We start from the raw sequence: 27038 nt of genomic DNA on the forward strand, positions 1-27038 counted from the left end.
AATCAAGTTAGGGTTGGGCAATATCGATGTTTACTGTGCCACCCTATATTAAAGGTAGGTGATCCAATATATTTGGAAATCGAATTGAGGGCGAGATGGCCGAGTGGTTAAGGCATTGCGCTGCCGGCCGGGAGATACGATCGACGAGGGTTCGAGCCTTGGGCTTGCCTTAGGTGAAAATTCTCTTCCCTCCCAAAAAGTTCCTATATGGTCAGGAATCCTTCAATTCAGTTCAGAAATTTAATCTCAGAATTTAATTGAAGAATTTCTTCTCGCCCCCATACACTGCTTATCATGTGCAGATATAGGTAGTGTATGTGCTTCGTCCGTGGTTCGGAAGTCACGTAAAGCCGTTGGTCCCGTGTACAGGAGGGCTCTCGATCATCCCTGTGCACGTAAAAGTGTCAGAGCTATTCGGAAAGAGTAGGGGATCACCCCCGGTTCTGGTATCTGTACCCCCTGGCCTTCCCCTAGGTTCCAGGGCAGTAGTAGTTGTCTGTACAGTGATAGTAATAGATTAGTTGTGTTTGTGAAATGGTGATATAGATTATACATGTAAAAATCAACACAATTCGAAAATTACACTGCCGTTGCAGTGACACGTGAATTGTCGAAATACACTGCCGTTGCAGTGGTGCGCCTGAAAAATAGGCGGGATTTCCTTGAATTATTATTATTATTATTAATTATTATTCCCTGGGCTGTGCTATAATTATGTTTACCCCCGGGGTGGTGAATTCTCAAAATGGTCGGCCAAAAATCGCTTTCCCCCTTTGGCCGTGCCAAAAAATCCCCACCCCACTTGATGTGCCAAAAAACCTTTTCCCCCTCCTTTGATGATGTGCTATGGGGTGGTGCAATAATTATGTGTACCCCCCCGGTCTGGTGAAAGATTTTTTGGCAGGCCAAAAGGGTGGGGGGGGGGGGCAAGCGATTTTTGGCACAGATATTTGGGGCACCACCATTTCTATATTACGCCCTAAAAAGGTGTAGGAAAACGTTAGGAATACATTCAACTAGGACCTACGCAAAATTTCCTGCTCGCTGCGCTCGCATTAGGGGTGGTGCAATAATTATGTGTACCCCCGGGGTGGTGAATTCTCAAAATGGTCTGCCAAAAAAAAAAAAAATCTTTGCCCCCCCTTTGATGTGCCAAAAAAACCTTTGCCCCCCCCTTACCAATGCAAGATTTTGGGGAACCTGAATTTACAACCTTAAATTGTCTTACCATATAATGCGAGCGCAGCGAGAAGGAAATTTTGCACATTTGAACATGTTCCTAACGTTTTCCTACAGCTTTTTAGGGCATAATATAGAAACGGTGCCTAAAATATCTGTGCCAAAAATCGATTGCCCCCCTTTTGACTTGCCAAAAATCGCTTGACCCCCCCTTTCGACCTGCCAAAAAATGCTTGCCCCCCCCCTTTTGGCCTGCAAAAATCTTTGCCCCCCCTATAATTCACCACCCTGGGTACACATAATTATTGCACCACCCCTTTATATGATGAGATAATTTAAGGTTTTAAATTTGGGTTCCCCAAAATGTTGCATGTGTAAGGGGGGAGGGCAAAGAATTTTTGGAACGTCAAAAGCGGGGGGGGGGCAAAGGTTTGTTGGCACATCGATCAAAAGGGGGGGCAAATATTTTTTTGGCACGGCCAAAGGGGAGGGGGCAAGCGATTTTTGGCAGACCATTTTGAAAATTCATCACCTAATTATTGCACAGCCCCTAACACATTTTTTGCCCCTCCTTTACCAATGTTACTAAAAATATTATATTAGATAATGTAATCCTGGAAAGGTTGAATAAGACCAAATTTCTTGGAGTGACAATTGATGAGAATTTAACTTGGAATTTCATATTACCAACATCTCAAAGAATATATCTAGAGGTGTTGGTGTAATAAACCAACTGAAACATTTTGTCCCCGAGCGAATAATGTATTCACTATATTGTACTTTAATACTTCCTTACATAAACTATGGTATCTTAGCATGGGGAAATACTTGTCAAAAATATTTGGAAAAGATTTTCAAACTTCAAAAAAAGCCCTTAGAATGATATCGAATAGTCACTTTTAAGTCACTCAGCCCCTATTTTCAAGAATTACAATTTGCTTAATGTTTATGATAGTTATGATCTCGAACTAAGCACTTTTATGTACAAGTATAATACCAATCAGTTACCTAAGGCCTTCAATAGTTATTTTGTTGAGCAGAGGAATCACCTCAGGTATCACACAAGAAACGCTGAAGATTACAAGATCTGTCTTACAAAAACAGAGTTTGCTAACAAAACAATAAGAACCGCCGGGCCAAGAAAATGGCATTCGATTGACAGATGCGCCAAAACGGCTACATCAGTAAAACTCTTTAGATCCCAAATTAAAACAAACCTTATAGAAATGTACACTTAATACCTCTTAGTTTGGATTTACTTATTTTTATTTTTCTCCCTTTTAAAACAAAAAATCGATTAAAATTAACTGATCTCTTAGCATTTATACTATATTCACAAAATGTCAGCTTTCTTATGCGATATATGTACGTGAGCAAATGTTATGAAATCCTAATTTATATTCTGCATGTTCTTTATTCATCATTTTTTTCCTGCTTAGTTCGTTCTACATGAATGTATGAAAGAGGGTGGGGGGGTGTTTGTATGTATGAAATTGTATTTTATTAGACAAATTAAGAAACTTAGGCTAAGGTTAAGGGGTGCTTGTTCAGGCCTTTTTTTTTTTCTGAGCATCTCCTCATTCAAATGTGTTGTTTTGCTGTTATTGTATTGTTGTATTTTGAATGAAATAAAGATTGATTGATTGATTGATTGATTGATTGATTGATTGTTTACACAAGTCACAATCATGCATGCAAGATTTTGGGGAACCCAAATTTAACACTTTATATTGTCTTATCATATAATGCGAGCGCAGTTTGCATATTTGAACTTGTTCATAACACTTTCCTACAAGTATAGTAAATTAAAGTTAATTAGGGACACTTGTTTAGGGGTGGGGGGGCTGATGCAAAAAAGGGGCCTTAAAATTTTTGTTCCTCCTAAGGGGGGGCTGAAAAAAAATGGGTTGACCCATAATTTTCATTTCAAAAGGGGGTCTTTAAATTTTGAGATCTCAAAAGGGGGGGGGGGGGCAAAAAATGTTCGTGATGAAATTTTTTTGCATCAGGCCCCCCTAACAAGTGTTTGTGAACGTACCTTTAGTAATATAGAAACTTTAACGGTGCCAAAAACATCTGTGCCAAAATCGCCCCCATCCTTTTGACCTGCCAAAAAGCACTTGACCCCCCATTCAATCTGCCAAAAAATGCTCGCCCCCCCCCCTTTTGACTTGCCAAAAACATTGCCCCCCCCCCCCATGTCACCACCCCGGGGTACACATAATTATTGCACCACCCCTTATGTCTGCAGTGCAATAATTATGAGCAGTGGAGGGGGTGGTAAATTGGTGGTGCAAGAATTTTTGGAGAGCTAGCCGAAGGGGGTGGGGGAAAGCAATTTTTAACACAAATTCATGGGGCCTCATTTGAATAAAACGCTAACAGTATGGACACGCTTAAACAGTGGCGTAGCCAGCTGCCCCTGTGAAAAGTCTCGTTTACCCCCCTGTGCCGCCCCGATATGTAAGATTCTTTTCATGTTTCATAATTTTCCAAATTAACCTTATATTTTGCCATCTTAACCTAAAAAGTGCCAATTTTTGCACGCTTCGCACGAATTTATTCTACTTTTATACCATATTCCACCAGTTTAGCTTCAATATGGCAAAAAATATTGCGCGCTTCGCCACTGCGCTAAGGGGTGGTGCAATAATTATGTGTACCGGGGTGGTGAATTATAGGGGGCAAAGATTTTTGGCAGGCCAAAAGGGGGGGCAATCATTTTTGGCAGGTCGAAAGGGGGGTCAAGCGATTTTTGGCAGGTTAAAAGGGGGAAGCATTTTTTGGCACAGATCATTTTGGGCACCGTTTCTATATTACGCCCTAAAAAGGTGTAGGAAAACATCAAAACGAACACGTTCAAATATGCAAAATTTCCTGCTCGCTGCGCTAGCATTAGGCCTATATGATACTCGACAATTTAAGGTTTTAAATTCGGGTTCCCCAAAATCTTATTGTGTGTAAAGGGGGAAGATTTTTGGCACTTCGCGAAAGGGGGGGCAAAGGTTTTGGGTACATCAAAAGGGGGGCAAAGATTACCAAAGGGGGGGCAAGCGATTTTTGGCAGACCAGTTTGAGAATTCACCACCCCGGGGGTACACATAATTATTGCACAACCCCTAAGGGTATTTAGTGCATGCCACACAGGTATGTCCATGACTACAACTTAAAATTTGTAATGGAGGAATCACTGTATGGTGGAATACCAGGTTCATGCATTGGCCACGTGCCTTGTTTTTTAATAGACTGTGATTGTCCCTTTAATACGGCCATACGGGATTGTTGCTAACATCGGGGAACATACACCTTTAACGATATTAACTCTGTATTGCCCAACCCTAGATAGTGGTGTTTTATAAATACATTGTATAAATTAACTTTTTATTTTTCAAATTTGTATTCTATTTAAAGGAGTCAGTTTTATTTCAATAGCTTATGTAAACTGCAATCAAACAAAAATTCCTGTGCACTTTGCGCTATTTGAGCCACTTTCTTCTCTAAGTGTTTGTTTTTACCAATTTAGCCTACTTCATTTTATAAAAGTTTCTAGTCTAAAATTTCCGATGATCTTGCCGATTTTTTCCCGTTGCTAAGTTGAAAAATATTCGCGACGTTCTAAATTGAAGGGCGTGTACACATCTTCTGGTTTATCTTATTTTTTACGCAAATTGGTGTAGGACTATGTGTGTTGCTTCCTAAAACTAAAAAGAAAAAATATCATTCTGAAATGAGCAATTCCTTGGATCGAGGCATTGGGGGGTGGGGGTGATACCAAATTTGGCGAAAAATTATAGAGATTATTTTCTGGACTTAGGAAAAGTAAAGTTTGTCCATTTCGGGAAAATGTGCAATTCTTTCCAGATTTGTGTAAAAAATATATCATTCTGAAATGAGCAATTCTTTGGTGGCATGAAATTTGTTTGGAGGGATCGTGACATTCTGGGGGAGGGAGGTGGGGGGAGATGATACCACTCATTGAAATTTGGCGAAAATTATACGCATCATTTCTGGACTTTGAAATTAGGCCTAGTTTACGAAACGGTAAAATTTGTCCAATTCGGGAAAATTTCCAATTTTTTTCCAGATTTGTGTAAATTAAATAGGCCTATACCCCTTCTTTTGATTTCGGTCAAATTTTAATTTGGATGTTCTTTGACAAAAATATTACATAATATTACAACTGTCAAGTAGGTTTTGCTTATCGACTTGCCATTTAATAGCATTTATTTTTTGTTAATTAGTAATTTTTAACTTAAAAGCCCGGCTAAAAAGTAAAGTATGATTAATTTTAAAATAAAAAAATGGCTTCCAAAAATGGCAATTTTTCTCACTTTACGATTAAACTTAGGCCTACTAATTGACACTGTTACAGAACAATTGAAAAATCCATACTATATGATGTGAGTTTGAGTTTTGCTGAGCGAGCAAATCATTTATTCAACCACAACCATCGAAGGACTGCTACAAATATTCCTTCATACCACGATCCGTTACGGAGTGGAACTCACTACCAGAAGACACAATAACCATATCTGACCCAATCGCATTCAAAGCTCAACTACAGCAGCTGTTCAAGTAAATAAGCAACAAAAAGCACACACACCGCAACCGGTTCACTTTTCCCCACTTGGGGTGTTGAACTGTAAAGAACCAGAACCAGAACCAGAACCAGAGTAGGAGTCGTGGATAGTCAACTGTATCTCACAGGAGTGGCCCTTTCTGACACCGTGTTGCTAACTTCCTATCATTGTTGTAAGAATGTTATGTTTATCTTAAAGAAGCTCATGATGTGGGAGTCCGGGAGGGGGCACTCCAACTTTGGAGGGTGACGCGTATGTAGGGCTGTTCAGCGTCGCTGTCACCCAAAGACCCCATATTTTTTTTACAAACACATGTTCTGTCACCGAAGACCCCCTATTTTTTCATTTGATCTGTCACCCAAAGACCCTTACAAGTTCAATTTTAACAGCAACTTTCATTTATCACTAATTTTGTCACTTATTTAGAAAAAACAAAGAAATTTGAAGTTAGAACTAGAAATTTGATTCGAGGTTTCTGTGGCGCTGTTTCGGCTCTCACCCAAAGATTCCATTTAAAAAAAAGGTAAGTGTTCTCACCCAATGACCCCATATTTTTTACATTTTGCTCTCACCGAATGCCAAAATCATGCTCTCACCCAATGACCCCATATTTTTTACATTTTGCTCTCACCGAATGCCCTTAGTGCGAAAGTGCCAGCCCTACACCTATATCCAATTCAAATTGAAGTGCCCCCCCCCCCCCCGTGGTGGGGGTGAATAATAAAAAAAAAAATGTAAACCCTGACAAAAAAAAAAAAAAAAAATAATAATGTGTTCTAATATCTTGCATGAAACAGAGGTGAGAGAAACAGGCCTGTAATTACTTTCCCTAGTTCTCTCGCCCTTTTTGAAAATTGGTGAGATGCAGTACCATTTTCCAGTCCATGGGAAAGACCCCTGAATCAAGGGATGCTTGAAAATTAAGGAACCGTTCACTAACACTTGTTAGGGGGGGGGGCCTGATGCAAAAAACAATTATTGCGAACACCCCTTTCAGATCTCAAAAACTGTTGCCCCCCCCCCTTTTTTTTTGACATGAAAATTATAGGTCAACCCCATAGAAAAGCATATAAACTCAATTTTCCCGGGTAAATTTGTGGTCAATTTTTTCAGAGCCCCCATCCTTATTTTAGGCCCCCTTTTTTGCATCCACCCTCTCCCTCTGCGAACCATCCAATTTTATATCAATATTTTGATTTTGACGCACCCTGAAAATTAACAGACTGGCAACACTGTCATCATTAACCATCCGTATCATCGGTGTGCATGTAGCATGTATTTACGTAGTACATGATTTAATCCTGTAATTTTCACTGTTTTATCTAAAATTCTTCGCAAAAGGAAAAAAGATCCTTCTTCTGCCGGGAAAATGGCAGATGCAAAGAACGCAAGCCCGGAGAATTTTAAGGGCTGGTTGTACAAATGGACAAATTACATCAAAGGTTATCAGAGGCGATGGTTTGTGCTGTCAAATGGCTTGTTGTCGTATTACAGGTGAGGTTTGGATGGTAAAATATTTTAGTAGATTAGAATTTATTATAGATATTTACACATGACATTACACTTTACGTGTACATGGTGTACATGTACAAAATGTAATTAGGGGTTCACTCATAGAATTGAGGGCATGATCGATTGCCTCGGGCAATGATAAACAACGTCAACGATCATGCCCTCAATTTTATGAATGAACCCTGTTCATACATTCCCAAACATGCAGTGATTGTTTTTCATCAAATAGTAACAAAAAATAATGTGTAAGATTTTCCTGCATTTTTTTTATACCAAAATTGTCACGCTGAAGTAGCCGGGCATGAACGAAACAAGCTAAAGATTGTATAATTCACATGATTATTTCATGAGGAATGTCAGTTTTTAATGTCCGGGTTTTTAAAAAAAGGAGGAAGAGGATGATTGTGTCAAAACTCTGACATCTACTTGAAGGTCATGTAAATGTTAGACTGGCCCCCAGTCTCGGTTGGTTCCATCTCTGGATAATGTAACAATAAATAATTACATAATGCCCTATGAAAAAATGCCAAAGTCCCCCCCCCCCCTTATTTTCTTCAATGCCAAAAACCCATTCCTCTTCATCCACAAATCGACGCCACTAATTACACCCACCACAGTCAACTATGCAGCAATATAGAAATATACTCGTATTATAAGTGAACGCGAAAGTCCATTGAGCGCTGATTCCTCGACTGGTCCAATCTGTTAGAGATCTCACTTCCAAATAATCGTTCAACGAAGCACGGTGATTCCGATGTCAATTACGAAAGCCCGCCCCAGTTTCAATTCAAATATGGTAGCACAAAGCTATGCGCGGGATGTGACTTAAGATCGGATGGGACACTTGTCAACAACTGAGAGGTATTGAGCTCAAGTGGAACGCGTCTGATAGACCTATGGTACGCGCAATAATAAAAGGCAACCACTCGACTCGGACTTAGGCCTATTGTCCATATTGCGTATATTATCGCGTGCGGTTTGCAAATGTTTGCACATTATAGCTAGGGAAGCCTTTTCAAATATCCCCGCTGCCAAGCTGCGTTGATTGGTCGGATACAATATCGTTGTTTTAGTCGCTACACAAAGCGTTAATGTAGTGAAAACATGGACGTGGTATATAGAAAGATTGCGTGACTCCAAATCCGTAAAAGTGAATTCCCACAAAGTACTGGGAGCTGGAAGTCAAATTGCCTACAGACTGCTAGGGTCCATGTATTGGGTTGATTTTTAATGCTATGTAATCTAAATTACCAGTCGTTCTCCATGGACCCGAGGGAGGGTCTATGTAAATGTAGGTCACTGTAAACAAAAATATAGAGCTTTGCCATCACCATTTGCCAGTTTTGATGAGGGTTTGTGAGCCGAAATCCAAAAATTGGGGTCCATAACCAAAATTTTGGGGTCCAATGTTATTTGCAAGACTGAAAGAAGAATTCATGAACTGAAGCAAATAAAACAATCATTGATACCAAATATTTTGTTTTTTTATGCTTTCTTCTGCAGTTTTTATACCCTTACAACATTCATTCATTCATTCATTCATTCATTCATTCATATTTTGCTGCCAGACATGATTTTAAGCCGTCATAAAATTGTTGAAGAAGCTTTCTGTCATGACCATGCTGTTTTGTGTTATTGCTTGCTGGTGTTCTTTTAGGTGAAATGACAACAGTTTTGGCATTGGGCTATTCCGTTTAAAATCCACACTACCCCTGTGGAAGATTTTGGAAATATCTTCCACAGGGGAGTATGAATTTTAAATGGAATGAACACATTAGGCAGCTCCATTGAAACCCACCCTCCCTCTGTGGAAGATTCAGGTTGAATCTTTATCAGAGGGTGTGTGAAACTCCAATGGGACTGCCTAATGTGCTAATTCCATTTGAAATTCATACCCCCTCTGTGGAAGATATTTCCAAAATCTTCAACAGGGGTAGTGTGGATTTTAAATGAAATAGCCCATTTGAACTCTGTTTGTTACCATGGTTACTGGTTGATAGGATGAGAGAGTTTGGTTTGGCCTCGGGAGAGTTTGGTTTAGCTTCGGGGGGTATCATTTATTTTATCAAATCTAGGTATGTTCATAAAATTTTGAAGTTCAATATTTTTAGCTGAAAGTTCTTTCATTTGAAAGAAAATCAAATTACCTAAACAATAAGGGAACAACCCAAAAGCAGGCCTCCAAAAACGCGGGAACGCGGGAACAGCGTTCCCAGAAAGGTCACAGAGGTCACAGAAAAAAAAAAAATTGCAAAAAAAAAGGTATATTTTAAAAATTTTTGTTCCAAAGTTTTCGGCGACCTTGGAGAACCACTGGACCTATTATGAAATTTCAGGATCATTCACAGTTAATTTAAAAAAAGGAAAAAAATCAGAAAAAATTACAAAAAATTACAGTTTGTTATCCTGTATAATGCAAACCATTTAACTAATGTTTATTTCTTCATCTATCACATATTATAGATGCATTGGTTTTCCATGCATTTATAATATGTGATAGATGAAGAGGTAAACACAATGGTTTGCATATTAAGGATAACAAACTGTAATTTTTTCGTAATTTTTTTCCATTTTTTTTTCAAATTATCTGTGAATAATCCTAGCCCTTCAGAATAGGTCCAGTGGTTCTTCAAAGTTGCAGAATACTTCTAAAAAAATGTTAAAAAATAAATAAAAAATTGTTTTTTGAATTTTTTTTACCGACATCCGACATCCAATAATCGGTTGAGCCCTAGATGTGATTATACCCGGTATCAATCATATACTATGTATATGTACTATGACTTACGACAAAAAAAATGACAACATTGTTGGAAATTTGTGAGTTTTGACAGTAATACTAATACTTTGAAATTTTAAGTTGTGTTTTTTTGTGAAAAAGGATGTAAATTTTTATAGAAAACTGTTCCAAAATAAGGGTCAGATTGCACGAGAGAGCATCTAAACTCTGAGAGCTTCCAGGGCCCTTAAGCGGGCCCTGGACCCCGGCTGTTAGGACTTCGCGCTCGTGATGTCTGCTACGCGCACATAGGCCTATTTCAGTTATTTCACAGAAAATTTCCAGCACTTGTCATTAAGTTCCCAGACAGCAGAAAATTTTCTGGAGGCCTGCCCAAAAGTTCGATGAAGCCCTATAAGCGAAAGTCCTTTCGTTGGGAGGCTAACCCCTCCCCCTCCCCTCTAACGTAAGTGACAAATATCGAAAATTCCAACCCATATTCATATAGGATACAGGGGTCGTCGCTATGGTGCTTGGGGTTGTGGAGGGGGTATGACAATGCTAGGATATTGATCACGTTTATGGAAGAAACGAATATTGCATTCTATTTTAAAATATGTTTCTTCATTATCTTTTTTGGCACGGAATGAATGCCTAATGAATAATAAAAGGGACTTGCTTGATTTTCAAATAAAAAAGAATGTAGTATCAAACACAAAACGTTTTCGACATCATTCGCCAAAGGTTAGAATAGGTTGCCAGAAAACGTTAAATGTCGGGTTATAGAAAGGGTATCTAAAGGGTAAAAAAAAAACGTTTTCATATTAACCATTTAAAAACATTTTTGATAACCTCCAAATATTCTAACATAATGTTCTATAAAAAATATTTTACAATAACATTTTGAAAACATTTTAGAAATATACTGCGCCAATAAAGTATCCTTACACTCGGAAAAATAATCATAATTTCAAAACTGAACAATATTGGGGTAAATTTGTTTTTTAATAGATGCACTATCTAACCCTGCACATTATGACACCACATTGAATCCAATGTGACTTCAAGAAGTAAAGTTACAAGCAATTGAATAGAGCGAAGGTCCAGTTTTAAAAGTGACAAACTGGCCTATACAAAGGCTAAAAAGATTCCAACAAGCGAAACAAAGAGACAACACAGTTTCTTCAATGAAGCGTTATTTAAAGCAGTTTTTATTTCAGTTTTTGCTTCTCTGCACTTTTCATAATTTTCATTTTATTTGTCAGTTCTTTTGTTTCAATTTTCGTTTGTTCCTTTTGTTTTAAATTAAAGCCAAACGCATAAATTAGCCATTCACCACTCTCAACCCAGATTTCTAATCTGTGGCATTTTTGAATAGGCCAGTTTGTCACTTTTAAAACGGGACCTTCGTCTAATCAAATGCTTGTAACTTTGCTTCTTGAAGTCACATTGGATTCAATGTGGTGTCATAATGTGCAGGATTAGATACTGCATCTATTACAAAAACAAATTTACCCCAATATTGTTCAGTTTGGAAATTGTGATTATTTTTCCAAGTGTAAGGATACTTTATTGGCGCAGTATAGTTTTGTAGTGTGGTGAAATAGGCCTACATAACGTTTTAAACGTTTTCATGACCTTTATATAACCATGGGGATGAGACTGCTCGAGTCAGGTTAAATGTCGGGACCTCACAATTTGAAAAGAGATGATATACCACTACGGCCATATACACTAGTAAAAAGCCACGCCTTGTGATATATAGCAAGATGAATAATATCCAGTATCATGTATATAATGCCTCATCAGTTACTATTATATCATATTAATTAAATGTGACCAAATGCCTGGAAATAAACTGACCTATGTCAATTCAGTTCGTAGAGATGATATACCACTTGTATGAATCGTGACCTTTTTCAATCGAAATTCCCAGATATCGAAGTTCCCTGATATAACCCGACATTTTAATGTTATTAAAACATTTTTACCAGAACCAAAACCCCAAAATATAACATTTTTTTGTGTTTGCTGAGACAGCTGCTTTAAAAATGAACTTACCTGACGTAGCAGGTTGCGAGTACTGCACTCCATTGATTTGAAATCATTTTGAAGAAACCACTACAAAATGTCAATATCGTACTTCGGAAAATACTCAAATTTGAAAATGATATATTAAATCCTTGAAAAAAGACCAACTTTGACCGATGTTTTAACTACTTTTTTACAAACGTAATCGGACTTTCTGACCCCCTCACCCACTAACGAAAGGACTTTCGTTTATAGGGCTTCATCGAACTTTTGGGTTGTTCCCTAAGGGGTCAATCATGTTTCTAGTGCATATACTTTTGAAGTTACAGACAAAAATAGTGTCACCAAATTGACCAAAATTTTGTGTGTGAAATTGTGACAGCAGGCACATGTACAATGTACACTACTGTATGTGACCCCAGATGACCTCCTATTCTTTACTGTAAGAAAGCTGTTTTGGATGGTCTTGATTTACACACAAATTGCTTTTGAGCTAAATCGAGTGTCAACTTGGTGGAACATGGATTGCACTATGTGATAGTTTATGAATCCAGTATCATGCCAGTACCAACATAAGTCAACATCACTTAGGTTTTGGTTGTCAAAATTAATTTTTAGTAATTTTTTCCATTGAGCCCCACAGTAAAGCCATTTTTGGACTGTACAGGCACATTCCACTTCCCTATGGACGAATAGCGCCACCTATAGTGTATGATATGAGCCTGACTATCAAATCAGGGTTGTACAACAATGGCCAATATAGGTGGCATCGATCATCCTCCAGGGATCTGCCATTACCTTGTGCCCTCTGCCCCCCCAACTCAACACAAAAACTGGTAACCATGCATGACTGCATACCAAATATCACTGAAAAGTAAGGACCTCAACTAGTGGGTAATTATGTACTCGGGTACCCGATTAAATTTGCGGGCGTGAACCCGGGTACCCGTCTTTTACGGTTGTAGAATTCAGCACTGTAATTCAGTAAAAAATCAGAATAAATAATAGTCAATGTTAAAGTTTTTCCAACTTACTGTGGTCAACAAAATGAAGAAATGACTTATTTACACATCAATATTTCTTGCTGAACAGTTTTATTGCGGAGTAAACTGTAAACGTGCATGCAAAAACATTACAAAAATCTAACTCCAGATCTAGGCCACCGGAAGCCTGAAATTGCCCAGTGCATACTGTAAAAAAATTCCCACAAGCATTGTAAAAATCTTGGTCAGTGCTTAGTAAACAAAATGGCAACCAACCCCTGCACATGCTACAAAATTTCCTGCTCACATGTGCGTTTTGTCTCATCCCCAATGACACAGTTTGAATCCGATTGAGACAAGAATATGGGTCTGGTACACACCTAGGTAGCGATTGTTTCCAGCTATTCATTTACCTGTTCATGCGAGCCCGTGTTTTCCCCTTCAATTCATGTATGTGACTGAGCTTGATGGTTACAGATATAAACGTACCCGGTATTCAATGTTGTATGAGGTACAACAGGTGGTACCAAAATGTGATCATACAATGTACATTTTGTATCTGATAAAATTATGGATATTTACTTCATAAGGATAAAGCTTAAGGTTCGTCAGTTCATTATTTTTTAAAGTGGAATTCGGGTAACCCGTAACTTGAATTTTAACCGGGGTAGACCAAGGACGGTTGGGAGCTCAACAAAATCGAGGGTACCGCATTTAATTCGCACTGTCCGTGTAAGCTGGGATCTCGGAACAAATGACCATACGGGGATGTGGCCAAGGCATTAGCCAGAGGGGTGTCCAGGTGTCATTTGGACACCCTGTTTTCAATTTGGACACCCTAAAATTCTAATTATTATGGAGTGAATAGGAAGTGGTTACCCTGATTTTGTAGAATAAGGTAGACTCAGTACACCGGTCGATCTTACCGTTTCCGATGTTGATTAAGATACTTCTTGCATCGATCCCGAGATGCGGAAAAAACCAATAGTCATTTTGTCCCACATAAATGAATAAATAACAAAACCCCCGATCCCCGAGTGGACTCACCCATTCGGTGACGTCACACACGATAATCATCCTTATCCTCCTTGGTTTCTAGATGAGATAGCGTGTGGATTTTTCTTTACCAACGCTAAGTATCATTACGAACCAAAGGATCGAGATATACAGTTTGTTTGTTACACCTGAGGTAAAAACCAACCAGTATAGTACGCTAGGGAGATAGTTTTGACGACATTTTTCGCTAGAAAAGTGACAAAACGATCCAAAAACTTAGCTTGTATGAGTGTTTCCGTTCAGATCACGGAACACACGTTTTCAAAATGGCCGCCCTTAGGACGCCATTTTATTTTTGTTCTCACGTAAACAACTATAGCAGACTAGTAAGTTACAATAGATGTTTGTACAGTACTGTGTATACATGTATGGTGAGTGATTATCGCTATGTTTATGGTGTGCTCTATCGTTATATCTTTCAGTACGCGCCTGATGACGAGTTACTGCTAAGAGTTCGTGGGTTTCGAAGGACCAGCCTGACAAATCTATAACCAAAAGGTTTTCAGTTTTTCATCCCTTTGTATATATATTTTTATATCATACCACTACATCAGCGCCAGCCACTGTGCGTGTGGGTCTGTTTATTGGGCTTGAGCTTGTGTTCGGGGGTAGTGCTATACGCTCCCGATTACTACAATGTCCAGGCCTTGTCAATCATGCCCTTCCCTTGTGGCAGAGTGGGACCCGCATCCACTCTGCTACACCCACAGGGATTGCTCTAAATCAAATAAGTGTGCTTCCTTTTGCATAGGCTTATCGGACATCCACTTGAGGATTTAGAAAGTAGCGCTCGTTTGGGTCTTCGACACAGACAGAAGGCGAAGACTAAGAAACAGAAGCCTACAGGTAAGATTGATATGGTAGGTACTAGCGCGGCCGGCAAGGGCCACGCTACGGTAACCTCTGGGGCTCCGGGCCCGGGCAAGCAGGCGGACCCTCCGGGACTGCTAGCGAGCCCGAAGGCCTAGCAGCCAGCGAAAGCACTGACTTAACGTCTAAGCTAGTAGCAGGCAGCAGGGCGGTACTTGCCCTAACAGGCGCAGTACCAGTCTACCAGTGAGATCTCTAGCGCGCTTCTTGCAGGTGGACACCCGTCTATTGCTGGCGCACGAGCGGGTCTAGCACCCGCGGAAGTAGCCGGCGACGGACAGTATGCCAAGGGTACCCGGGCTTGCCTGGGTTGAATCTAGCATACAGCGTGCGGCGAACGGACCTCCGGCTTGCCTCGGCCGGTCTGTAGCACGCAGCGTGCCAGTGGAACCCGGCTTGCCTGGGTTGATCCACGGCACGCAGCACGCCTTTCGTTCCCCGCAAGGGTCGAATGAAAACGTGCATGGGTTTAGCAGAGACGATACCGGGGCTAACGCTTCGGGGGTAGTCTTTGCAGAACCAACTGGGGTTGTCACACGGCAGCGTTCCATGGCGGGACCGCCGAGTGACGCCCTGGGCCTTGGTATGGCTGCCGGCTGTCCTCCGGGACTGGCTAGCGGCTATATCGGGGGTTGGGCTCGCAGTCTCTCACGGGACAGCGACCCAAGTGCAAACGGTGGCAGCTACCGAGACGAGCTACGGCGCGACTTCAGTGGTAGCCACTATGCACGCGCCCATAGCTGCCGTGAGTGGTCCGCCACACACAGCGACCTTGGGCGAGGCTCAAGAGGTTAGGGTAGGTAGTTTGAACAGCCTGGCTGATCAACAACCCACTTATGTCCTCGAGAGCCAGCAGAGCGTGGGTGATCCATTACAGTCAATGGGTCGATTACCCTCTTATGATCGATCACTATCTATTCAGCGGAGCATGGCTCCATTGATTGATACTACCTATTCAGGTAGCGAGGTGACTGATCGGGGGTATACACGCTCAGCTACCCGTGATACTAGGCAAGCTCCTTTTAGCCAAGGGACAGCCAGTATAGCGGGGTACCCATACACACGGCTTGATCCTCTAGCGGGGAACGCTGTGAGGCATGGGTACAGTGGTACGCAGCCGGGAGCCCTACCGGGCACCTACGCTACAACCACGCAGGTACCGCAGTACTGCCCTGGTTACCACAGTCTCTGTGGCAACAGGGGGGGGGAGGCGGTACTGGTACTGCCGTTCCATGGGGTTTCCCTGGTGGCGGATCCTTTCAGGGTCAGCTACCGACAGGGTATACCCCGTGGTATCCGCCGCAGGGTGGTTTCTTCCACGGTCTAGCACCGTGGCAAGTGCCGCCTAGCGATGGGCAAGCAGTACCACCAGCTGTTACCCAGGCTGGGCGGCGAGTGGCTAACCCTGATACAGCTCAGGGTAGGCCGCACGCTGCTATGGCTAGGGCGACAGCAGCGAGAGCGTGCGGATCCCGGGGTGCTATGGCTAGCATCTCGGGTCTGGCGGAGTACTCCCTCTTCTGCTGGTGTTCAGTTGGCTAGCCACACGGTGGCGACACCTCCCTGTCCACCTTCAGATGCCCGTCGTCAGATCTCTTCCTCATCAGAGAGTGAGTCAGAGTCTGAAGGCGAGGGAAAGGAGTCGGAAGATGAAACCAGTAGCGACTCACAGTCTGATGAGGCTGTGCAGGTAGCTTCAGGTATCCTTCCCCGCTGCCCGTGAGGAACTCGCTAGCAATGGTCTGCCTGCGGACACCGCTGAGGTGATGAGCCGTGTGGCCCAAGGTTTGGGCCTGGCTTTCTCTCAGGAGGAGTCCGTTCAGGAGGACCAGGGCATCTTTCAGTAGGATGCCCAGCTAGCGGCGTCCACACAAGGGTCGCCCGCACTTGCATTCCCCGGCGGACCTCAAGGGTAGGTTTCAGTGGGGCTGTCAGGCTCGCTGGAGCTTCGGCGCCGCGTGCTTGCACGCTTCCACTGCGTGTTTCGCAGGAGGACTACGAAACCTACCTCAGGGTCCCTGACATGGATCCAGACGTTGCCAAGCGCCTGCCGCTAGCGGCCAAGGCGCACGGGTCGTTCTCCCCCCAGTGGGAGGAGGAGCTAAAGCTCATCGATAAGCGAAAGCACGCCGCTTATCAGAGTCTCTAGCGCCGCTACCACGCTTGCCGAGCACCTCGGTAGGAAGGTAGCGAACGACCACGGGGCGCCGTCGGACCTCTTCCGCGAGGTTAATCTGTTAGCGGTGCTAGCAGCTAACCTCAACGAGAGTTCTATGGGCCTAGCCCATAGGATGTCATCTCGCCGCCGGAGAATGCCTGTCTGTCCCTCCAGTCAACTTACGGCTCCGACTTTGCTGATGCAATGCAGAAGTCAGACTCGGTGGGACAGGGGCTACTCTTTGGACAGGCCTTTTGCGCCACGGTAGAGGACCGGGCAAAGAAGGCCACCAATGAGAGCACTCTGAAGAAGTCAGAGGCTGCCCTGACCAAGGGAAGGGCAGTAAGGCGAAGAAGAAGCACAAGAAGAAGAAGTCTTCTAAGCGTTCTTCAGCGCCAGCTCCGGCTTCAGCAGGGCCAGCACCACAGACTACACCCGAGCCGAGGCTACTCCAGCACCTCCCAAGAAAACTGGGAAGCGCAAGAGTAGTGCTGGATCAGTATGGCAAGCCCCCTAAGAAGAGCCGTTCTTCTAAGGGTGGCAAACCAGATCGGTCCTGAGGGCACGGGCGGTCGACAGTCCATGCCGGCAGGCCTTGGACTTCCACAGGGATTCCCCTGTGGGCGGCCGCTGTGCATTACGCCCAGAGATGGCATGCCATCTCACCGGGCGCCTGGGTATTGTCAGTGGTCAGTGGGGGTTACAGGCTGGAATTTACCAGCCACCCCTCGTGGCGCCTGCTGCGATTCAGAGGTCCACGGTAGTGCCGCCAGACGGCCCCCAGCGTCGGGCACTACTGTCAGAGGTCACTCAGCTTCTCACGAAGCAAGCGATTGTCCCGGTCTACCCCCTTTCACCAAGGGGTTTTGGAGCACGCTTTTTCTGGCTCCAAAGAAGACCGGCGATTGAGGCCATTCTGAACCTCAAGCCGTTGAGCGAGTTCATCAGGCCCAAGAGGTTCAGAATGGAGACTCTCGCCGGTGCTAGCCTGCCCCATCAAGGGTATGTGGGCGGCATCGCTAGATCTCTCGGACGATATCTGCATGTTCGATCGCACCTCAAGATCAGAGGTTTCTACGCTTCAAGGTACAGGGTCAAACTTACCAGTTTCGATGCCTGCCATTCGGCTTGTCCCCCTCCCCCAGAGTGTTTACACTCCTGGTCAGGGCGGTGGCAGCGTACCTGAAGCGCAGGGGAGTCAACATGTGTTGCTACCTGGACGATTGGTTCATTTACGGACGCACCCCACTGGAGACACAGTGTCTCGTGGAGTTAGTAGTCCGTACGGTGCGGGACCTGGGATTTCTGATCAACGTCAAGAAATCCACTTTGGTCCCGACGCAGACACCACTATTCTTAGGGGCCCAGATCAACCTCAAGGAGGGGATCGCGGTGCCCTCACCCGAGAGGGTGACGAACATGGCGAGGTGTGCCCGACTCTTGGCCGAGTCAGAGGGGCACCCGCTGTGGCATGGATGAAGGTTTTGGGCCTTATGGCCAGTATGGTAGACCTCGTGCCGTACTGCCGCTTTCACATGAGGCCTATACAACTACACCTTCTAGCCTTTTACAGGCCCAGTCGTCACCCAATATCCCTCGCGGTTCCGATGTCGGAGATTGCGCGAGAGGAACTCTGGTGGTGGACCCATCAGCCCAATTTGACTCAAGGTGTCAGGTTCCCTGCACCAGCGGTGCGTCACGTAGTGACGGCGGACGGGTCAAAGCTGGGCTGGGGGGGGCCACATCCGCGGGGACTCAGTCTCGGGCCTATGGTCGGCCACGGAGACGGAGTTCCATATCAACCTTCTCGAACTTTGGGCAGTGGAGAGAACTCTCCAGCATTTCGAGAAGGTGATCGTGGGATCTCATATCGTTGTCCAAACAGACAACACAACCGTGGTGGCCTACCTCAACAGACAAGGGGGCACCAGGTCACCACGGTTATGCCTGCACGCACCACGCCTGATAGGGTGGTGCAAGGCCAGGCAGATTACGTTGAGAGCGATGCACATAGCGGAGTCACCAACATCCTCGCGGACGATCTGTCACGAGGAAAGGTGTCGGGACCTACAGAATGGTCCCTTGCTCCGCAGGTCGCCCAGGACGATCTTCGAGGTGATGTACCACCCCTCGATAGATTTGTTCGCATCTCATCGAAATCATCAGCTGCCGGTGTACTGCTCAAGGGTCGCAGACCCACAGGCATTCGCCGTGGACGCTCTGTCCGTAGACTGGGGAGGAATGACTGCTTACGCTTTCCCCCCGATCTCACTGCTCGCAAGGGTAGTGACCAAGATCGGGAGGGAGGATTGCAACGTCATTCTGATAGCACCGTGCTGGCCGAAACACCTGTGGTTTCGACCGATGGTGGATCTACTAGCGGCACAGCCGCGAGTACTCCCCGAGTTACCAAATCTACTCCGGATGCCCGGAGGAGAGGTACCAAGTCTACCACTAGAGCACCTGCAGTTAGCTGCATGGCCCTTATCAGGAACGTGCGGCGGAGGGAGGCTTTTCATCAGAAGCTGCTTTCTCATCGCCGGGGTAGACGAGAGTCTACCCTCCGCACGTATAGTCAGCGTTTGGCTCCCTACTACGCATGGTGCGATGAGAGAAATACATCTCCCACTAGAGCCCCTGTGCCTCTAGTGGCAGATTTTCTGACAGAAAAGTTCAGGTCAGGACTTCAGCAGGCAACGATAGCCAACTACAAGTCAGCCATTCTCTCGATTCATCGGGATTTGAAGACGGGTCGACTATCAATTCAGATGGGTCCCTAAGTCTTCTTCTCGACGGTATGTTCAACAGCGCTCGCCGAAAGGAAGGTGGTCCCTCCATGGGACCTCAACACAGTCTTGGAGTATATTAAGGGTCCCCTTTTGAGCCCCTGTCAAAAGCGACCCTTAAATACGTCACTCTTAAGGCGGCCTTTCTTCTGGCGTTGGCTTCGGGACGGCGCTGCTCAGAGTTGCACGCAGTCTCGAAGTCAGCCTCCGCTTTTACTAACAACGGAGCGACGCTGTTTCTTCGCCCGGATTTCCTTGCAAAAATGAGCGAAGTACATTCCGACACTCGCCCCTCTTCCTACCCAGTATTGGGCAGGGTTCATCAATAGCCGAAGACAGGTTGTGGTGCCCGGTGAGGGCGCTACAGCACTACCTTGGCGAACACAAACCTTAAGAGGGGCTCATGACCGCTTATTTATCACCCACGCAGAACCGCACGGTCCAGCCGCTAAACAGACTCTGGCACGGTGGCTGGTCCAGGTGTTGAGTGGACTCGGGGCGGCAAAGACGCCGCCCCAAGGCCCACTCAACCAGATCTATCTCATCTTCGTGGGCCTACCATAGGGGGGTCCCCATTGAAGAGATTTGTCAGGCTGTGTCCTGGAAGAACCCGTCGTCCTTTTCCACGGTTTACTACAAAAGCGTAAACCAACGACCAGGCGATAAGTTCACCAGGGCTGTTCTGGGGAGATAACATGGTGGTTGGGTATCAGGTGTTTTGCGGACAATCAGAATTCCAACATGGTAAGAACCAGTGTTTCTATTCTTAACCACTGAACATTCAGTTCAGGGGCTTTTGTCTGTTCACGTAGTCTTTCTGTTTCCGGCCGTGAGGGGGGGGAAATAGTTTGACCTCGCGATTACCATGCTACCCACTCTCCCGATCCTTATCAGATGCTGGCCAATCTTGTACCTCCATCCGTCGGTTACTTGCTAGATCGATCTTTCAGATGTTGATGCAAGAAGTATCTTAATCAACATCGGAAGCGGTAAGATCGACCGGTGTACTGAGTCTAGTCCCAAACAAAAATGTTTGGTAGACTCATAACCGTGCGATCTTACCTTTCCGATGTTGATTATCCCGGACCCCCAGCCGCCCCCTACACGTTTGGCCGAGTAGGGGCTGCCCAAGTCGGATAAGGGGTGATTATCGTGTGTGACGTCACCGAATGGGTGAGTCCACTCGGGGATCGGGGGTTTTGTTATTTATTCATTTATGTGGGACAAAATGACTATTGGTTTTTCCGCATCTCGGGATCGATGCAAGAAGTATCTTAATCAACATCGGAAAGGTAAGATCGCACCGGTTATGAGTCTACCAAACATTTTGTTTGGGACTATTTTGACCATCTAGAACACCCTAAAGACGCCCCTCTGGCTAATGCCTTGGATGTGTCGCAAACAGGGGTTGCATTTTCATTTCGCCCATTTGGTATAACATTATAATGAGCCTTTTTCCAGGCCAATTTTTGTCCTTTTTTCTGATTTGTTTTTAGAAGATAGTCCAATTTTGTGTCACTTAAGCTCGATTTTTTAAAATTTGCTCAAAATATGGGGCAAAAATGATTAAAATTCTGACAATTTGAATTACATTTAGCCACAAATTTTTTACTTTGGGAGGTAACAGTGATAGGTCCAAATTTCTTTGAAAATTGGTACCGTATTATGAATTGGTCCACTTTCAAATTATCAGCAACATCTCCCTACCCCACCCGTATCCTGTTCAAAGACTAGGGGTGTGATTTTCGGGTAATTTTGTGCCCGGGTACCCTGCACATTTTTCGGGCGGGTAACCGGGTACCCGAAATTTAAAAAGAACAAGAAAATAAAATAAATAAATAAAATTTTTTTTTTTAAATTTTTAAAAAAAATATTTTTTTCGGTTTTGTAGTGTCTCTGGACCTAGACCTAAATGCTAGGATCATTCATGCTTGACCTTAAAAAAAAATTTTGCACATTGTTTTGTGTTTTTTAAATGAAAATTGATATCAAAATGCAATGCATTTTGATATCATTAATAGAGTATGGCATGAAATACTATGTATCAATTTTCATATAAAACACAAAACAATGTGCAAAATTCATTTTTTTTAGGTCAACCATGAATGATCCTAGCATTTAGGTCTAGGTCCAGAGACACTACAAAACCAAAAAAAAAAAAAAAAAAAAAAAAAAAAAAAAAAAAAAAATAAATTTCGGTACCGGGCAGGGAATTTCCTGCCCGGGTAATAGGATTATCGGGCGGGACTCGAATTCCCGGGACTCACTCACACCCTTATCAAAGACATTACAATATGTATTACTATTATGTTATAGTCCAACACTCGACTGTATACTCACTATACTGCATGTATTATCTGGTTATTCAGACACAATTGTATCAGTGTGAAACAGATGGTAATTTTTCACCGATGAGAAAAATATGAAAAGCAAACAAGTGGTGTTGGTGCATTTATAAGGTCACTGTCATCATTATGAGATATATCAGAGTAAATGTCTGCTGTACACCCGGGGGATCACTCACATAAATGGTCTGTACGCATGCGTGACCAAAAAAACAAGTAAAAGGGGGTGTTTTTTTAGGCAAGGCAAGTTACGCTGCGTGACGCAGCGTTTAGGGTCTAAAAACAGTGATACATAGTGTTCATGTCATACTCTATTAATGATATCAAAATGCAATGCATTTTGATATCATTAATAGAGTATGGCATGAAAACTATGTATCAATTTTCATATTAAAAACACAAAACAATGTGCAAAATTTATTTTTTTTAGGTCAACCATGAATGATCCTAGCATTTAGGTCTAGGTCCAGAGACACTACAAAACGAAAAAAAAAAAAAAAAAAAAAAAAAAAAAAAAAATAAAAATAAATTTGGTACCGGGCAGGGAATTTCCTGCCGGGTAATAGATTATCAGGCGGGACTCAATTCCGGGACTCACTCACACCCTTATCAAAGACATTACAATATGTATTACTATTATGTTATAGTCCAACACTCGACTGTATACTGCATGTATTATCTGGTTATTCAGACACAATTGTATCAGTGTGAAACAGATGGTAATTTTTCACCGATGAGAAAAATATGAAAAGCAAACAAGTGGTGTTGGTGCATTTATAAGGTCACTGTCATCATTATGAGATATATCAGAGTAAATGTCTGCTGTACACCGGGGATCACTCACATAAATGGTCTGTATGCGCATGCGTGACCAAAAAACAAGTAAAAGGGGTGTTTTTTAGGCAAGGCAAGTTCTGCGGCGTGCGTTTAGGGTCTAAAAACAGTGATTTTCAAGAATAAGGGTAGTTTTCTGAAACTGGACAACTTGTTTAGGGTACCTTTTCAAATTTTTGGTCAATTATGAGTCCGAAAAGGGTACATTTGTTGCATTTTCACCAGCCAAAAACTCATTAGGGGGTCAATTCTACACTAAATTACCTTATTAAGGGGCTAAATTTGCTGGTAGGGTGAATCTCGTTTAGGGGGTGTTTGTATAAAATTTGGTCACGCATGCGTACACTGTCATATTTGAGTGGCCCCCCCCCGGGGCTGTACACAATGAAGTTAGGACTGAGTCAGGATCCCGGGGTCAGGATTGTGTGTGTTGAAGCTATGCCAATATTGAGTAGCAAACTGATCTTTGTACCCCCATACTATCTTTGCCATTTTAATGGCAATGTATGTAATACTGACTGTATCAAAATGATTGGTACCGGTACACATTAGTTTATTGAAAAGCCTGCTTCTCTCAAATGTAACATTGTATCCTCTTGAAATTTTCTCATAGTTTTATGACCATTTATATTACATGTAACATTTACCTACAAATTTACATGCAATGATGTCTACATCTTATGTTGTATTTTGATACGGCAGTATTGTTTGATAATTAGTGAAACTGTTGGGTAGTGGGTACTAATCATTTTGATACAGCCTGTATAGTCACAAGATGTGCATTAATGACAGTGCTGGAGCCTGAAAATAATGTTGACATGTGGTGAGAGGTCTGACTTCAATGACAAAATCAGATTATTTAAAAAAAAGTGTCAGTAACCTGTATGGTACCGTATGCCTAAACAGGGACTGTCTTTTGGAATTTGCAGGAGAGCATTAAGTAGCTCTTCTGGAGCCTTCAAGGAGAGCTGTTTAGAGTATTTACAATAGAATGTAAGGAGAGAATGGTCAACTAAGGAGAGCTAAAAATCACTCTCCATATTTAAGGAGAGCAGTAGAGAGTGATTGCTCTCGCTCTCCTCTAAAGGCAGTTCCTGCCCAAAGAGATGAGACCCATCTAGAGTACTAACTCTGCCATGTTTGCATGTCGGTCATAGAGGGCAAAATAGGGTACCTCCTGATTATTTCACCTTGCGCCCAGCAAACTTCGATTTAAAGCGCTTACTTGTCTGTGCTCTGCATGTAATCATGCAACAAATAAACTATTTTGCTCTCCACGCCTGTCAAACCAAGATAGTCGAGTTACCATAGCGTTAAACACAGTGGGTAATTATGACAGACCTGTTCTCTTTTGGTCAAATCTTGATTTCAAGAATCCTGCGTTAAACGGTAACCCAGCTTACAAACAGGTTTGAGTGTGTCATTGGTGATTAATTATCTTGATGGCTTGAATCATCAGAAAACAGATGTCTAAGTTTACATCTGTCGGTATAAGTTTACATTAATTAGGCATATTCCACATGGAGGACTATTTGTTTGTAAGCAACACGGTTCTTATTTTTAAAAACAAAAAATGCTTAAAAAAGGAAATCTGGCATAAGTTTGCCACCCCCTCAAATTTATTTCAAATTTATCCCCAAGGATTTGAGGGGATTTCATGATTTCCCCCCGAGTGATCCTCATGTACTGCTGCTGTGTGAAAGACACATTTTGCAATTCAATCTAAGTGCTGAGCTTAACCTATGACCTTGGCTTAATTATAAATATAGTTGAACTCAGGCGGCGGATGACATGATCGAGCCGGCAACTCGTGAAACCGCCCGGCCGTATGGCATTTTCCATACCGGTTAGTTTTGTGGGGTTCATTATCGAACCCCAACGGTTTTAGCTTGTATTTATATTATTTATCAACATAGGCCTATTTGTTTGTGATATTTCAAGCGTTTTAAAATTTCAAAATAATCCCATTCAATTACACGGTTGACGATGAAAATTTACTGAATTTAGGGACTGCACGTCATGCACCACCTGGTTGAACTTGGAGCAACACTAGGTAGATCACAGTAAGCTTCCTGTTGAAATTCCAAAGCTGTCAACATCAGGCAATAGGTTTCAATGGAGTCCTTGGGACACTGGGGAATTGACTAAGGAATCACCATTCTCAAGCACCCCTCAAGATATGACCAACTGAACATGACTATTATCATGAATTTATTACAAATGGAAGCAAAGCACTGCTTAATTATTGCTGGGCGGCCTTGTCAGATGACACATGCTCTGTTTGTTTTGTAATCAATTCCCCGGGGTTCTCAGTACAAATGACCATACGGGACGTGCCGCAAATATGGGTAGCATTTTCAGCCTCTTGGTATATCAATGACCCCTTTTTCAAAGCCTATTTTGGTATATGAATGGGTCCTTTTTTCAAAATTTTCTCAATTTTTTTGGAAAATAGCCCAATTTTTTGTTAATTTAGCCAAAATTTTCAAAATTTTCCCAAAATTTTGGGAAAATTTGTAAAAACTAGGACAATTTGGGTTAAATTTGGCCGAAAATTTTGACTTTTGGTATATCAATGGGTCCAAATTCCTTGAAAAATTGGTTTATTTTTGGGGCCCCTTTCAAATTCTCACGGGGCACGCCCCACCAAAACCCAACTTGGGTTCCCCCCCCCCCCCCGGAATCAATTATCCTTTTCGAGATATGGTGGACACAATAGGATGGCGCTGCACAAAGTGGGTAAAGTCTTTTGAATTTGTTTTACCCAGATTGAAGACTGCCCTCCTTTTGCACGTACGCCATACTTCGAAAAGGCTTTAGAATGCCTGCAAATCTGCAAAGTTGATCACTGTTTCATGGGCCTACTATGGTCATATGAATTATTGCATCTCATTACATCATTTACACGTGATACTGTGATTCGTTAAAAATTCTAAGCTATATAGTCCATTTGGCTTGATAAAGACTATAGCATCTACATGATCTAAGTGATACACATGTCATGAAAGGCATTGCATTTGTAGAGCGCGATGCGGCACAAAGTGCCTTGATCCTGCAGATACACTGTCTTTGATCGCAAGTGTCTTGAGGATGCCAAGGGGAAATATGTAAGTTATAAACCATCACATACTCATATTACAGAATTTACATTAGCTATGTGCACCTTATGTTTATCAATGAATTTTTAAACATCATAAATCGCCGGGCATAAAGCCCAGTGTCTTTCTTCTCCAAAGAGGAGGAGAATCCCCTGTAGCATTATATTTATGGTGTCTGCTATGCATGATACAGTAAAGCATGACAAGGAACCAGCAAATACCCAACAGTCAGTGACAACACTATGTCAGTTTCTAATATGCCAGAATATTGTACTGAGGTATGCATGACTTAGTTTTTTAATTACCTAAACTGGGGTAGTGGAAAGATGCATATGGGATGTGCGGCAGATTTGGGGTGCATTTTCATGGTTTTTGGTACAACTTTGGGTTGCCATAGGCATTTTCAGAAAAACTGGTTAGAGATGGCATTGGCATGTTTTTCAAAGTTTTCTCAAACAATCTGGAAAAAGTGCTGATTCTTCAGCAAAAAAATTCAGAAAATTTTTGAACAGAAATAATTTTTTGGGTACGGTTTTGAAACCCCAGCCGCACATCCCTACCCAAACCAAAATTGAGAACCTGTCCAGACCTAAAACAAGTATTGCGCTTAAAAATGTTTTCAGGTTTCCAGTTTCCACCAATTTTAGGGCACATTTTTATGATGGACAAAACATAATTCCAGTTCAATGTTCTCACTGGCTTGAAAGTATTTAAGCAGGCATGTACTGTACATGTATATATATGCCAAGCGCCCTCCATACAAGTCTTTGTCTCATTAAAGGGTAATAATGAGCTACAGTGTAAAATATGTTATCCTACTCGTAATGATACACATAATTTCTTCGAATTTTTCACAATGTTTTGTGCATCCAAACAATATATATATG

The 27038-nt window shown here is 42.7% G+C and overlaps 1 protein-coding gene across 2 annotated transcripts in view; it reads left to right on the forward strand.

Moving 5' to 3' along the window:
* The first annotated feature begins 7017 nt into the window (after positions 1 to 7017).
* The window catches only part of LOC140164680 (oxysterol-binding protein 1-like), a 148911-nt gene continuing 128890 nt past the window's right edge, over positions 7018 to 27038 (forward strand). For both annotated transcript variants that reach the window (XR_011860558.1, XM_072188032.1), the window contains exon 1: positions 7018 to 7253. Coding sequence is in view for 1 of the 2 variants with exons in the window: in XM_072188032.1 (XP_072044133.1) it covers positions 7129 to 7253 (125 nt within the window). In the remaining variant the exon portion in view is untranslated. The remainder of the gene's footprint in view (positions 7254 to 27038) is intronic.

The sequence above is a fragment of the Amphiura filiformis genome, chromosome 11 (assembly GCF_039555335.1).
Source record: "Amphiura filiformis chromosome 11, Afil_fr2py, whole genome shotgun sequence".
Taxonomy (NCBI): domain Eukaryota; kingdom Metazoa; phylum Echinodermata; class Ophiuroidea; order Amphilepidida; family Amphiuridae; genus Amphiura; species Amphiura filiformis.